This window comes from Zophobas morio, unplaced genomic scaffold (genome assembly GCF_036711695.1).
Source record: "Zophobas morio isolate AGI-343-1 ecotype UQ-CSIRO unplaced genomic scaffold, CSIRO_AGI_Zmor_V1 ptg000022l, whole genome shotgun sequence".
Taxonomy (NCBI): Eukaryota; Metazoa; Arthropoda; class Insecta; order Coleoptera; family Tenebrionidae; genus Zophobas; species Zophobas morio.
The window spans coordinates 1,734,885-1,750,698 of NW_026972127.1; the positions used below are offsets into that span (position 1 = coordinate 1,734,885).

The 15,814-nt window shown below is 39.6% G+C and overlaps 3 protein-coding genes across 6 annotated transcripts in view; 1 reads left to right on the top strand and 2 right to left on the bottom strand.

Moving 5' to 3' along the window:
- Positions 1–34: 34 nt before the first annotated feature.
- Positions 35–1,004, bottom strand: LOC135133600 (polyglutamine-binding protein 1). Of its 2 annotated transcripts, XM_064062051.1 has the most exons (3): positions 861–1,004; positions 599–812; positions 35–548 (listed from the first exon to the last, which is right to left on the bottom strand). In XM_064062051.1, exons 1-3 carry the CDS (start codon positions 913–915, stop codon positions 77–79), a joined length of 741 nt encoding a protein of 246 aa, XP_063918121.1. In that variant the 5' UTR covers positions 916–1,004; the 3' UTR covers positions 35–76. The 2 variants fall into 2 exon arrangements, with proteins under 2 accessions (XP_063918121.1, XP_063918120.1); XM_064062050.1 differs by having other exon boundaries at positions 599–1,004.
- A 269-nt stretch (positions 1,005–1,273) lies between these two features.
- Positions 1,274–15,814, bottom strand: part of LOC135133610 (sodium/potassium/calcium exchanger 3-like) — a 41,274-nt gene continuing 26,733 nt past the window's right edge. For 2 of the 3 annotated variants that reach the window (XM_064062063.1, XM_064062064.1), the window contains exons 2-9: positions 3,347–3,520; positions 3,106–3,293; positions 2,859–3,057; positions 2,753–2,812; positions 2,239–2,679; positions 2,091–2,192; positions 1,916–2,037; positions 1,274–1,870 (exon numbers count right to left, since the gene is read on the bottom strand). In XM_064062063.1, the coding sequence (XP_063918133.1) occupies positions 1,658–1,870; positions 1,916–2,037; positions 2,091–2,192; positions 2,239–2,679; positions 2,753–2,812; positions 2,859–3,057; positions 3,106–3,293; positions 3,347–3,520 (1,499 nt within the window). In that variant the 3' untranslated portion in view covers positions 1,274–1,657. The remainder of the gene's footprint in view (positions 1,871–1,915; positions 2,038–2,090; positions 2,193–2,238; positions 2,680–2,752; positions 2,813–2,858; positions 3,058–3,105; positions 3,294–3,346; positions 3,521–15,814) is intronic. The other variant, XM_064062065.1, reaches the window with a different exon arrangement.
- Positions 12,646–13,448, top strand: LOC135133803 (uncharacterized). The gene is made up of 4 exons (XM_064062326.1): positions 12,646–12,678; positions 12,729–12,904; positions 12,952–13,364; positions 13,411–13,448. Exons 1-4 carry the CDS (start codon positions 12,646–12,648, stop codon positions 13,446–13,448), a joined length of 660 nt encoding a protein of 219 aa, XP_063918396.1.

Below are 15,814 nucleotides of genomic sequence, written 5' to 3' on the forward strand. Positions count from 1 at the left end.
TATAAGTTGTTGTCAAAAAAAAAAAACAAAAGGGTAGTTTGGTCAAATGGTATATTGATAAAAAAATTAAGGACAATTATTTTTTCTTGTTTTTTTCTTTATTGTTGGCTAGGACTTCTCCAGGTGCAGGGTAAGGTCGCTGTTGGTATAGTACTCCGGAAGCTGTGCTATCAGCTCGAGTTTTATTATTTTCCAAGCCGTCGCTCCACGTGCCTTGGGGAACATCAGAGTAGGCTGCTGGATCCATGGGATCAATGATGTCGTCTTTCCGCCTTTTCCTTCCATGGCGATCATCCCTTCTGTGCCTTCGGTCATCTTTATCTCTGTCTCTTCTGTCATGTTTATGATAGCTTCTATCATCGTCAGAATCGTCGTCTCTGTCTCGATCGTCCCGTTCGTTCCTCTCGCTCACTTTCAACTCATGTTCAGCCGCTAGAATCCGTTTTTCTCTCAGTTTTGCCGCACTGACTGTCTTAATCGACTTAGGGTGCCTTGGCGGCAGCCACGAAACCAAATCATTTTCCATATTCCAGTAGTAGTACCTACCCCTACACAGATTTATTAATTGTAACGTCAAACGTGACAACACAAGTCTTACAATCCTTTATCGAACACTTCTGTCCAGTTATTCGGTAATGGATACTTGAAGAGTAATTTTTGCATATTTCGCATGTAACGAGGGTCAGGGGTCAAAACTCCTTTCCAGTGGGTTTCACACCAGTACGTACACTCATGGAAAATGTTACTTTTGTTGGGGCAGGTGGACCAGCCCTTATAATTGCTTTTTTTGGTCTGGTCCTGGGACTTTTTAGCTGAAATGGTTAAATTAACCCGGGATGGTACAAACGTGGCGTACTTACCGACCAGAAGGCCCCTTTTTGCTAATTTTGCGGCTAGTGCGTTCGGTAGAGGCATTATTGCTATTTAAATTGAAAATAAACAGTCGACGTAAACATAACCTCAATTGTGTATTGATTGACACATGGGGGTTAGGGTTTGTGCCACAGTTGTGCTGTTTATAGAAAAGTGCAGGCGATGTAGCCAATAGGAAACAGGCTTGGTAGTCACGTGGTTAGTGTTTATTAATGATTGGTGTTTAGATGCGTGGATTTGAATCAAGGGGGTAATGCGAATTCTGTTTACATTTGCGGGGAGAGGTTTTTAAGTCGAAAATCTTACGTAGACTAATGTAAGGTAGACATTTTATTGGCGTGTTAAATATGTTAAATGAAACGGTTGTTCTAAATTTGATTTTTTATTATATTTGCCTCAAATGAAATAAATTATAAACACTACTTCTGTACATACTGTTTTAATAAAATAAAATAACAGAGCTTAAAAAACGACTAAAATACTTAGTTGCTACATAAAATACTTTAAATAATCCAGAGGTTGGGTCTATGTACAGCAAGACGTTACAATAATAATAACTTAGTCTAACGAATGGTGATGAACATTGTGATCTAAAAAACCCTACAATTTCCTTGCATTACTCTACAGCAAAATATCCATGAGATCTGACACGCCGTAAACAGATCGATCGAGAGTATTATTGAAGGAAATCACAATTTACTAAATAAACTGTAGTAAAATAAAATTTATGTAAAAAATATAGATCTTCAGTGATATAGCCTAACACACACGTGCACTATAAACTTCACCGTCCACAAGTTGGTAAATTAACTCTGAAGAACGCGTTAAGCTCGATCAGACTGGCCAGGATAAGAAAAACCGCGTACATGAGTAAGCAAATCCGGCCCACCCTCTTGTCGAGGCGGAATTTGTTCACTGCGAAGACGACGTAGAGCAGAAGAAGGGAGGAGAGGAGGGAAATCGCACTGTACTCGATACCGGCGGAGTTGATACCAACCTACAACAAAAATTAGTTTGGGTTGGACGCGAGTCGGGTACTCACCCAGTGCTTCCCGGCGATCGTGGGCATGAACGTGGCTTTGATGAACCAGGGTAGACCCAGACAGAGGAGGATGTCGAAGGTGTTGGACCCGATGGAGTTGCTGATTCCCATGGAACCGTGACCTGGAATTAACACACCGCGTTATTTGGACGTTGGTTTGTGGGGGAGGTGGTACCTTGTTTGGCTACGATGACACTCGAAACGGCCTCTGGTATGCTGGTACCGGCGGCTAGGAACGTGATCCCCATGACGGAGTCCGGGATTTTTAGAGTGTCGCCTGGAAGGTCGTGGTTAGAGTGAGTTGACTAGTGTCGGGGGCTTACCGATGATGGTGATCATCCAGGCGACGACGTACGACAAGGAGCCGATCCAGACGATGCACATGGTGAAGGTTAGAGGAAACCACTTCTTGAATCTTGGTTTTTCGCAATCCGGGATGGTGAAGAGGAAGATTAGGTGGATCGGCCACGTTATAATCCACGTCACTTGGGTGAATTTGCTCCTCCCGGCTGGCCACTTCCACAGACTGTGCCGTTCCTCTTCCACCATTCCGTTCGTCTCCGGTTTGTTCTTGTCCTCTTCGTTCTCCGTACCGTCTGCCGGTACCTTGATGGACCCGTTCAAGTGCGCCGGTACTATGATATGGATCGGCTGCTCCAGAGGTGGACCCGTGGTGTCCACGTTATGATTGTCCACCAACTCCTTGATTTGTGCAATCTCCTTTTCTTTGTGTGGTTGTAGCGGTAAGTGGGCCTCAGCCGCCTCTGGGAACAAACGTTTCGAACCAACCTCTTGCATTTTCATTCATCTAAGTACAACCACGGTGCCGCTACTCACCTACAGATTGTGTTCTAGATCTAGGAGAATCTCGTGACCTTTGTGCATTCCTCAGCCCCCCTAGAATCAGGCGTGCAGTGACTACTCTTACCGTGAGCCAACTCACCTCGTGCGCATTTCTGGATGGACTTGTCGAAGTACATGATGAGGATGTAGACGGTGTAGAGGAGGACCAGGGTGAGGGCCTCGTACCACTCGACTCGCTCGTCGTGGATGATGCAGATGAGGATGGACACGGTGATGCCGTAGGCGAGACAGTCTCGGGTAAGGGGCCACCAGTCGAGGGGGACAACCTTCACCCCGCACTGCGGGCAGAGAGTTAGAGGGGGTGGGTGGGTGGTTGGGGGACTTACCATGCCGGCACCGATGCCGCAGCAGGCGGCCACGGCCAGGATGTTGAAAACTGCCGACCCCACGATCGTGCCGACGCCAATGTCGCCTTCTGTGATGAACGTGCCGATCACGTTCACGAAGAGCTCGGGGGCGGAAGTCGCAGCCGCCATGAACGTCGCTCCGGCGACGTCCGCCGACATGTTCAGCGCTGGAAATCCAAATCACTATACTTACGCGTTTACCGAACAGATGGAGTCTTACCGTGGCATATTTTTTCTACTGCCGGTACAAAAAATTTATCACAGACTACGGCCAAGGCGACGAAGAGGTAGAGAGATACGAGGACATGCACCACCACTGCACCGTCTTGTCGTTCCTCTTCGGTGAAGAAATCCCTGGGGAAATCATCAATGGCAGGTGGAGTACAATTAAGTCCTGAGGCAAAAGACTGAATTAAAATTACACCATCATGGTAATTTGGAGCTGGTCGTAGATACAGCATGATTACAAATTTCTAGCTCTAATTTCGGGCTTATTAGTTGCTACTTTTTCCCCAATTCCGTTTATTCTAAGTTAGCGGAATGTCGTTGCGGCGTAATGAAAGTTTGTCTTTATCATTTTTTGGGGATTTGTACACGTGGGACAGACTTTAATGAAACAACGGAAAATGGTTCCCGGGGGAGCTTTCCGCACGAGGTAAAATGAGGAGGCAAATAAGGACGCTTTGGGACTGGTAGGACTTGTTAATATGGTCTGTTTTGAATAGTAGGGGAGGGTTTAAATTTTTTAATTTCGGTGGTAGTTCTTAACTCACTGTGACATGTCAAGCGTCATAAAGCTGAAAAAAATCTGTTATTATTAAATTTATGTCTGTCTGTAAGTTATGTAGTTTTAAAATAAACTCATAGTGACACACATCCCGTGTAAAAATCACAATTGTCTCCGCAATTAACCTAAACGCTGTTTACATAATTTGTTTGTTGTTCAGAGAGGTGTAAACCCGTGACACACTCCTCCCTAATTGTCCTTAATGACCCATCTCAATGTCGATTTTTCCTCTCTAAATTGATCACGCTATCCCAATTGTCGGAATTCCTCCGGAGCCGATTCCGAAAGACAGCCGTAATTAAGTCGGCTCTAGGTACCATCAACCTTAGTAATAATCTGATAATTCAATTCAACTCGTGACTCTTTAAGTGCAAGTTCAACTCTATTGAGAGGTCATAGCATCAATGTAATCAGTATAGAAAATATCGTCTGCTTTGCAATGCTAAAAGCTAAAAGTAATCGAATCAAACCGGGCACCGTACGGCCTCTCTGCGGCCATGATTTAGAGAGTTTGCCGAAAAATAAACACACTTGCTGGCTATTATTCAATTTACAAACAAGTTACGATTTTTCTGCTGGAGAGTGACGTAAATTACGGCCAACAATGCCGGACGCTCCTATTTGTTTACTACGGTTCCTGCAATCCGGACAATAGGGAAACGTCACGCTGTTATTCCGGGCAGGGTGCTCGAATTTACAATTCGCTTAAATAAGCGCAGGTGGAAGATGTGGACATTTTCGAAAACTGGTCATTAAAATCGTGATATAAACGCCAATTATCGCTTTGTGTTGGCGATTTGCTGCTGCCGTGTTTTCCGCTTTGACCTTGTTTTGTAAACGCGCTCATGCTTGCGAAATGCGTGCTTTAAAAACAAAATTTAAGGCCGGGTCTGCGTTTGACTCTTATGGGGGTTTTGGTACACTTTCGGAATGTAATGACCATTATTAACAGAGTTATTGGTATGCAATTTTAAATATAACTTGTTGACGACTTTCGCTGCATGTTTGTGGCAACCGCGCTCCTAAATTTGTATAAGTAATTGAAGTACTGGTTTTTAAAGACACACAATTATTATTATTATTGTTGATTATTGTTAAATGTTTTCTAGTATGTTTAATAACTTTTTAATTTTAATAAAGAGCAAAAATATGTACGCTGAGTTACGTTTATTACGGACCTGGAAAGACCGTGGTTAGGACACACCCGAATCCTACTTTTAGTAAACATGTTCCCTTGGGGTCTTCCAGCTATCGCACTGTCGTGGTTAAAAACATCAGCAGCATCCCTATCATCTACAAGTGGGTGTGGGTTGAAGACATCGACGAACGGTTTTACGGAACTTCAATGGTACGCTTCGTTTTATTTTTTTTACTGCCTAATCACTCTTCTTAGATACCATCATCGCCGGACGCCTCCCTGGTCTGTCTCCTCGAAGGCGAAGAAAAATTCGAAAACACGCTGAAAGACGATGCACCAGATGAAACCGTCTGGAGCGAAGACAGCTGTCATATCGACGATAGAGTTCGAGAAATGCTCAACTCCCTCCTCGAGAGAATTGAAGAAAACAAAGAAGAGCAATCCTTCCTCCGATTTCTCCCCACGACCACTTCCACGCTCAAATTCTGGGACATCTTCAACGTGGTGCCTCACGAAGGATGTCTCGAGCCCGAAGAGACCATAACAACGTACTTTCGATTCACCCCGAAACCTAATACGGAGGTGTCGGCAACCATCCACTGCCACGTGGTGGGCGGTGCCAACGAACCCGTCACCCTCACGGGAAAGTATCGAAAGGTTTCCTACCACCTCAAAGAGACCATGATCGATTTTGGCCAAGTCTACGTCTACGAAGTGAGCGAAAACGAGCTGAACTTGGTCAATGACGGCGAAGATCTGTTCAAGTTTGTGGTGTCGGAAAGCGTTGCTTTCGCATGGATGGCTAACTATCGAACCGTCCAGTGGGATTGTGGCACCTGGAGAAACTTTTCCTCTCATGCTGCGTGTATTTCCCGGGTTGCTTGGACGTTTCGTCACGAGTTTTAACATAAAGGTTGACTATTTGGATCCGGTGACGATTGCAGTGAATGGGTTCGGGGTTTATGCTCAGATTTACTTCGCTTTGCCGCGACCGGGGTTAACCCCCAAAGCTGGGCCTTTCATTTCGTACTCCGCTATAGCGGAGTTGGATTATGTGGATACTTGCACTTGTACTAAAGACTACTTTCGTGAGACGGATAGACGTATTTTGGAGGAGGACGACTGGGTTGTGGTTTCTATGAGTGATCCATTCCCCTGTACGATGGACATAGATCTGTCGATCGAGAGAATCATAGCCAAGTATCAGCTGGAGAAAGACACGACGAAACTTATTAGCAAACTAGCCGGTGGGGAAAAATTTTGGCCGATACCAAATTTTGTCACAGATCGCTATGTTTTCGATTTGGGGTGCATACAGATAAATAGCAAAAATCTATACAAGTTGAGTTATCTTAATTACGGACCTGGAAAGACCGTGGTTAGGACACACCCGAGTCCTACTTTTAGTAAACACGGATTTGACTCGCCTTTTGTCAGATTCATGATGGATCTTAACCAAGTGAGCGAGCTCCTCTTGTCGTTTCATCCAACGACTGAAAAATTCCCCGACCTAAACACCCAAGTCACCGAATTTATTTACTTAAAACTTAGAAATAGTGCCAAAGTTCCAGTACAGTTGGAAGTGTTGGTAGCAACGCCCACCGTGGTGGTTTCGGTTGAAGAGGTTGATTTTGGAGCCATCAGATGCAGAGACTGTCTTAGGAAATCCATTAATATTATCAACAAGTGAGTCGAAGCTCGCATAAATCTGTCATACAGGGTTCCGTTTTAGCGGCTACTTGCGAAGCAACTGGAGGGCGGTAATAGACGACACCTCGAGAGCGAAGTCAAAACTAAGATCTTTCTTCTTTCTTCTAAACCCAGAAGGTTCTCTCGTACCTGGCGAGAAGTTCTATCTGCGTATCTACTTCGAACCTCATTACGACGACTTCTTAACCGCCGACCTTATCATCACTGTCGACGGAAATAACAGACAAACGGTTGTTCAGTTAAAAGGATTGGGCATGGAGCCCTTTTTGGAAATAATCGAAGAAAGAATCATCTTTGACCCTAGTATTCCATACTCGCAGGATAATGAAAGATACGTGACCATACGAAATGCGTCAAAGTTTCCAGTAGAATATTACTTCTCAGATTTCGATCCGTGAGCTAAAATACTCAAAAGTGGTTAATCTTTCTTTTTGTAGAAAAATTCTACAGGAAGAATCTCTAGTCCGGACTTACATCATCGGTCACATGCTCAACAAAGTCTACTTTCCGTATAGAGCTCCAGGTGAAGATCTGCCACCCATGTTTCAGACCTACTATGACAATATACTCCAAGAAATCGAAGACACGACTTTACAAAGGCGTAGATCGAACAGTGGAGACAGAAAATCGAGACCAATCGCCTCTCCTCTATCGAATAGAAGCAGGGAATTAAGCATGACGTCATGGTAAAGTTATTGTACAGGTATTTCAGCAAAGTAAAAAATAAACTTTAGGTCTCCACATTCTGCGACCAAAAGCTTAAACAGAAAAACTGATCAAGAAAAGGACAACATCATTACTAGTACGGGACAATATAAGCACGGAACAAAATAATTAAAAATGATTGTAGATTACTTCACTCGGAAACAAAAAAGAATGACCAAAGACCATATTACTGCTACGTTACCATCAACGAAAATAACCCCAGACAGTGAAGAACTATGGATAGATCCTCCTGCCAAAGGAATATTCATAGTGTTTCACGGCACACCGCTCTCCCAATACATAAAAGCTGCTAACGAAACTGGAAAAGCTCTTAATTTACCAGTTCGCAACATCGATTGGCTTATTGTTGACTGTCTAGTACACAATGTTTCCCCCGCTGCACAGGAAGAGTATAATATCATAAATCAAGCTTTTGATGGTGCAGAGGAAGATCCTACACTGGAAAGTTATGTCTCTGAAGGTAAAACTTACCACAATTAAATTTTTAACACAGTAATTACTTTTCTCAGATACGTTCGACGTTCTTACGAAAAAGGTGCTAATTCTGCTCTCAGGAATACCCAAGAAGAAGCAAACAAAACAGAAAATAGCCAAACCTGAGAAAAAGAAGAAAAAGCGATCAGTGAAAAGCTCCAAAAGCAGTGAGAAGTCTAAGGAGTCAAGCAAAAATAGTAAAAAATCTAAATCGAGCAGTAAAAAGTCGAAGAAAAGCAGTAAATCCAGTAACAAAAGTTCGTCGTCCAAGAAATCAAAAGGGTCTTCGAAAAAAGGTAAAAAGAAGAAGGAGTTTATCAGCGATACTTTAATAAATATCCCGGAAGAGCTGTTGTTGGATTTACTGGAAGAAAGTTTGCAAATTTTCAAACAAGGGTTAATTATTGAGAGTCTGACTAGTAATTTTCTACGTAAAACTATGGTTGCTCTAAAATGCCTTTTACAACTTGCGAAAGATGTGCAAGAGATTCATTTCGTCATCTTCTCGACAACTTTTGAGAAATACATGGAATCTGAAACAATTAAAGAACAAGAACTAATACAGCAAGAAATTAATCGCTTGGAAGAACTTGAAGGAAATAGAGACTAAATGGATGCAGAGGAATTTGCACAGCTGAAAGAGGAATATCCTCGTATTTATGTAAAGTATATCAAAAAACGAAAAGACGATATAACCAGAAGAAAGGAGTTAGTAAAGCAACGAAAACTAGAACGAAAACAGCCGCTACGACGAGCTAAAGGAAAAGAAAGCGAAGGTAAGTAAATCGTTTTCAAAGTTCATTTATAATTAGGTTTTATATCCGAAGTCAAAATATCGTCTAAATCGAAAAAGTCTGACCGAAGTTTGGGCAAACATTCAGATGCGGCTAAGAAAAAACATAAGAAAAAGGGATCGACTAAGAGCTCTAAAGGATCAAAAAAAGACAAAAAGTCGGAGACAAATTTAACAGAGAGTGACGAAAATACGGATGAAGATAAAAAAGTTTTTGAAAACAAGTCCAAAAAGTCAAAGAAATCTGATAAAACGAAAGATTCTAAAACTTACATAAAAAAAATCAAAACGTTCCAAGAAATCTGAAAAATTGAACAATTCCAAGAAATCTAAAAAATCAAAGAGTTCCAAGAAATCTAAAACATCTAAAATATCTTTCAAGAGATTGGCGAAGCGAAAAAAAGAGACAAAGAAAAGTGACAATGTTAAATTATTATCTTTATTTTGCTTAACTCCTTCTTTTTAGAGAATCTCCGTCCCTATTTTCTCAGAGGATATGTCATTTGTCAAAATGATAATATTTGCTAAGATAAGACTGATTTTGCCAAATGCCATACCTTCTAAGAAAACACAGGGCGGGTGGGCGGGGGTAGTCCTTGCTAAGAAGGTAAGATTAATTTTGGCAAATGACATACTCTCTAAGAAAATAGAGATGGACAGACAGGCGGAAATGGGAGACCTATTCCTCCGTACTGTAGGGGTCATGAAGGGTCGAGAAATCGTAAAAGTAGAGAGTCGGCCGACGGACTCAATTACAATACTTCCTTCGCTTACGCTCGGGAAGTAAAAACCTAAAAGAGAAAAGAGAAAAGGAAAAAATTGGTCGGAAGTTGTTTCGACAGAACTTCCACGCACCGAAAGTAGAATGAAAGATATCCGGCATTTTCGAGTTGTGATGACCTCATCAACATTTTTGCAAGGATACGTATATGAACTTAGATTGGTGTAACGTAGTACTTTCAAAAATAAGACTGATTGTGGCAAATTACATACCCCATAAGAAAATACCGGGCGGGTGGATATAGCCAGTATTTTTATTAAAATAAATAATTGATTTTAGTAAATGACTAAACAATATTAAGAGTAATCATTGAAAGGAAGAGGGGGTGGGCGGGCGGGGCTATTGCTTGCTTATAAAAGATTCTGTATGAAAAAGTTAAATTTAGCCCCACCCACCCACCCGTTCTCCCATTTTTTCTTCAGAAATAAGAAATAAATGTTACAGTAAATAAGTAGTATAAAAGAAAATACGATTACCGCCTTTTTTAACCGCCTACGTTTTATTAGATCCCATTCACACTATACAAAAGAACATATAATTCACCCCGCCCACCCACCCTGCCTCCATTTCAGTGATTTATTTTGTCTTGTTGGAATGAAAGGTGGATCTCAATTGAAGAGAGATAAAATCGTTAGAATGAGAATGGCACGTGTGGGCGGGGCTAGTACTTGGTAAGATAAGATTAGATTGTAAATTTAATATTGTTCCTGTGGTTGTATCCACTATGGACTATATATTAGTCTGCTGGATAAATAAATTAAACATTAAACATTAAACATTAGTTTTGGTAAATGACATGTCTTCTAAGAAACAAAAAGGGTGGGTGGGCGGGGCTAAAACTTGCTAAGATAAGGCTGAACAATTTTAAGAGTAGTCACTGGAATGAACGGGGGGTGGGTGGGCGGGGATATTGCTTACTTATAAAAGATTCGGTATGAAAAAGTTAAACTGTTTTAGTAAATAAATAAATAGTATATCAAACAAATTACGGTTGACGCTTTTTTTTAACAGCCTACATTATATTAGTTCCCATTCTCACTTTACGAAGAATCATATAAGTTACCCCGCCCACCCACCCTGTCTCCATTTCAGTGATTCATTTTATCTGGTCCGAGTGAAAGGTGGATCTCAATTGAAGAGAGATAGAATCGTTAGAATGAGAACAGCGTGCGTGGGCGGGGCTAGTATCTGCTAAGGTAAGATTGATTTTGGTAAATGACATACTCTCTAAGAAAATAAAGGGTGGGTGGGAGAGGCTAGTACTTGCTAAGATAAGATTGATTGTGGCAAACTACATATTTTCTAAGAAAATAGAGGGCGGGTGGGCGGGGCTAGTACCTGTTAAGATAAGATTGAATTTGGTAAATTACATATCTTTTTACAAAAAGAAAGGGTGCGCGGGCGAGGCTAAAACTTACTAAGGTAGGACTGAATAATATTAAGAGTGGTCACTGGAACCAAGAAGAGATGGGTGGGCGGGAATACTATTTCCTCTTCGTCTTCCAAGAAATCGGCGAAGCGAAAAAAGGAGAAAAAGAAAAGTGATCATCGTAAATTATTATCTTTATTTTACTTAACTCCTTCTTTGTAGAGAAACTCACAAAAAAACAAGCAGAAATCAAAGAATCCCTTGACAGTTTTGAAGAGACTTTTCAAGAAATCTTGCACACTCTGGAATTTTGGGACAAAACAAGCAATTCTGTAAGTGAACCGATGACCCTGTCCGTGAAAAAAAACGAAAAAGAAATACGAGAAAAAGAAAAAAAGAATTCCAAAATCTCAAAAAACTACCGCCACTGTACCTACCTCTACAGAAACTTCGTTAGCAACAGCGCCTGCTACAACGATATCCTCCGACATTGGAATCCCCTGCTGGATTATAACCAATAACAACCTTGACCACGTAGTCGAAGGCTTCCTGCCAGTTCTAATCAAAGCGACTGTAGACATGGAAATTTCTGACGAACAACGAGCCAGAAGCGATTACATAGAGCCACTTTTATTACAGTCCGTTCTACCGAAACCAAAACCCAGATCGGTCAAGAGAACCGAAGTTTTTGTCATAACAGATTATGTAGAAGATGAGGATAATCAGGTAAGTATATTCCGTCTATTTAAAAATTCTCATAACGTTGTTCTAGAGCAAAGTGAAATTAAGCCCAAGCGACATAAACACTAAAGCCGACTCTAAAGTAAGTTTAACGAAAAGAAGAAAGCCCACCAAAGGCAAAAACCCTTCTCAAGTAATTAAAAATCCGGGTAAACCAGGTCAAGAAGGGTTCACATATCGAGGAATTCTACAACCTGGGGAGACGATCAAGTACAAAATTAGGTCCTTGCCAAAAGCCGTAGGAAACTACAAGCACAAATTCGACATTGGAGTTTTTTGGATCTTCCTTGAAATTCACAATTACTTGCGTTGCCTGCTGCGACATGCCTAGAATTGACATGGATTCATATTGGCTCTTGGATGGAGTTTTAGAATACATGACCGAAAAAACTAAATACACCGGTGGCGTTTTCGTACAACACAGGAACAGATTCGAATTCAGCGGAATTTTGCTCCCAAATGAAGCAACAAACAGGTTTAGTTTTTTTCCTTCTTCGATTGTTCTAACTTCATCTTTTGCAGTTCTTTTGAATCGCGGGCTTGCTTCTATCTCAACAACATAAGCCGTATTACTTGCGATGTTAATTTTTCCATACAGAGAGATTGTCCGGCATTTCATTTCCAACCAGACTCGCACATTATCGAACCTAAAGCTAGGCAAGGAGTAACAGTGGTGGCATCACCTTGTAAAGAACAACTCTATGACGATAAATTGATTCTTTCAATCAAAGACAATCCAAGGATTGAGAGGATCATTGTATCGTGCTACGGGTGTGAAATCGGAGTGGACGTTAATCCAAAACACGTCCTGTTTGAAAGGGTCACCATGGAAATTTCGTTAAAGAAAGATATCGTGATAACGAACAACACACCAGTCGAAGTTACATGGTACTTTGTAGGGTGCGAACAGGTGCTGGAGAACTTCAGAATAAGTAGCTTTGGTGGAAAGATATCACCATTTTCGTTGCAAACTTCTACTGTAGACTTTACGGCGAGGGAAATGGAAGTTCGGAGTTCTACTTTTAAAGTCAATGTAAGATCTCGTTAATTTAAAAGACAACAGTTATTCTACTTCCGTTCTAGATCTACGACGGTTGCTCCAGACTGGTTTACACCACGGAGATCAAAATCTCTGCCGAAACAACAGCTCTTGAATTCTTTTATAACAATGAGTTGAACTATGGAGATATCAAGGGCTGGAAGTCGCACACCATTCAATTCGACGTAACCAGCAAAGGTCGCTACGAAATTCATTGCCAGTAAGTGTACTATCGTGAAAACAAAATCATAAAATCGTTTTGTCCAGGTTTGCCGATATTGTCGATGAAAACTTGGAAAATCAAGCTATAAGGAAATACTTTACAATCCAACCAACCGAGGGCAAAATTCTACCGAACATAAAATTCTCTAGCACTATAACATTCTCGCCCGATAGAGTGATGATTCTAGAAAAATTACCGGTGTTCAAATGTCTTCTGATCGACCCTTTCCACGAAGTAGTAATCAAAGCGCTGGATATCTTTGTTTCAGCACGAGTGTTTTTGTCGAAATTCGAAATATGTCCGTACCCCGAAATTTACTTTGGATATCAAGCAGTCGGGCAGGAGAAATTGCATACTTGCCAGATTTTCAACAAAGGAAAATTCGACTTTAATTACACCGTCCAACAATATGTAAAACAAGCAGAAGTGAAAAAAAAGAAAAGCAAGAAAGAGAAAGGTGCGCTTGAGGTAAGTACACACCATTGTTACGCTTGACATTTCAGGAAAAAAACGTTCCAAGTCGAAATCTAAAAGCAAATGAAGCAAGGGTTCAAAGAAATCTAAAAAGTCGAAAATATCCGGTTTATTTGCAGATCCGTTAGTATTCCAGGTGCGTCGGAGGCGCAACGAATCACTTTCTTCTGTAATCAATTTTGTATAGCTGATAATTATACCTAATCCGGTTTCGGGGGATTTGGACGCCGTTGACGTAAATTACTCCGTTTCAAGCGGGCGGAAGAAGTAAATATTAATTCGGTATGAGGATCAACTGTTCTACGTGATCCTGACAATTTCTGTTTAATCTAGCAATTTATTACGATTTATTGGGGTGATAGCAATCAAGCGAATAGTTGCCGGAACTTAGTTTACCGAATTACCGTATATATCAGGGAGGATGGTGCCGAGTTTATTAATTCTTACATCGAGATATTTTGAGATTAATTGGTAAAGTTGTGCCGGGACGAATACAAATAAAGAAAGATCTAAGGCATCGTGCTGTAAAGGAAGCCTTTTAGTTAATTAAAGGGTTTTTTGATTATTGGAAGAGAAAAACCCACGCAGTTGCTTCAAATGGACTTCGTATATCGAAATGTGGATTTCTTAAAAAATATGAGAGCACATTTTTTACGTCTGTTCTTATTTAGTTCAATATTTTCAGCGCTGGAGGAAGCAGAAATGTGGAAATTCGTTTTACGTGGACGTTGCGACTGGACGGCGGGAGATTGATTTTCTGTTTGTAAACAATGTTTGCTGGGTTTTGAGGGCGCCCTTGAAATTTTGTAATAAAAAAATATGTTCATTCAAAAGTCGAAGATTTATTTGACGCGGTTTTTTTTAGGTAGGGTGGTGAGGATGAAGATGTTATCTTTGATGTATACGTTGCAATAGTAGACATAACGTCACGGTGTTGCCAGAATTTCACCGAAATTCGGGAGCTATTTTTGAAGTAATCGATAAACTAAGTCGGTTCTCACGCGAATATTTTTTCAAAACGTAGTGCGTAAGCAGTTCGGAATAATAAGAGAATATTAATGAAGAACAAGCAATGGAACATCACACGCCATAGTTTTGAAAATAGACTGGTTGGTAAATTTTTTACTTTCATTTCTTGAGCGTGAGCTGAGTTAATCGAACTTTTATGTTTTTTCGACGTTTTATAAACGCTAGAGTGCGAAGAAATAGGTCTTCCGTTTTTACTCTTGATATTTTTTTTGATTTTTCAATTTTTCGTTTGCTTGTTTTTTCAAGTCCTTTATCTTTATTTTTCATTTCCCCGATTTTTTAATTTTCATCCGATTTCTTTGATACTTCGAAATATTCGTTTTTTCAGTTTTGCACTTTTTCTGTTTTTAAGTTTCTCAATTTTTAATTTTTCAAGTTCTTGATTTCCAATTTTTTGATTTTTCAAAGTTTTCATTTTATACTTGTTCCTTTTTGAATTTTTTATTTTTCAAATTTACAATTCCGCAATTTTTCCACTGAAAAATCGAAAAATTAAAAATCGAAAAACTAAAAAGTCGGAGAAAAGTAAAAATCGAGAAACTGGTAAAACGCAAAATGGCGAAATCGAAAAAGTGAAAAATCGAAAAATTGTAAAATCGAAATACATAATATGGAATCGTCAAAATTGTGAAGTCTGAAATTAACACTGAAAAATTGAAAAATTAAATATGGGGAAATTGAAAAATTAAAAACCTAAATGAAAGAAAAATGAAAAATCAAATAAATGAAAAAGCCTTAAAATCCAATAATTGAAAAAATGTAAAAATTCTAAAACCGCAAGAATGAAAAACGGAATAATTTTAAAAATTATATTAATTTTTTTAACAAATTTAAAATGAAAACTAGAAATTTGCAAATCAAAAATTGAAGAAATGAAAAATTACAAAAATGAAAAATCAAAAATTCAAAAAACGATAAATGAAAAATTGAGAACTCGTGAAATTGAAATCAAAAAATTGGAAAATCTAAAAATTTAAAGTGCAGAAGTCTCTTTGTTTTCATTTTCTCGATTATATGTCACAATTTTTGGTTTTTCCTTGTCAATTATTTTTTCAATTTTTTTTTGATTATTTCTCGTTTATTAAATTTTCAAATTTTTAATCTTCGATTTTTCAATTCCTCGATTTTCCAATTTAAAAATATTTAAATTTTGCGATTTTTTAATCTGACATTTAGCCGATTTGCCAATTTCTTTGATTTTCAATATTTCGGTTTTAGAATGCTTCATTTTTTCAATTTTGGACTTTTTGGATTTTTCAGTTTCTCAATTTTTAATCTTAGTATTTATCGATTTTTCCTTTTTTCCATTTTTCAAGTTCTTGATTTCCAATTTTAAAATTTTTCAAGTTTTCATTTTATACTTTTTCGTTTTTTCATTTTGATTTTTCAAATTTACAATTATGC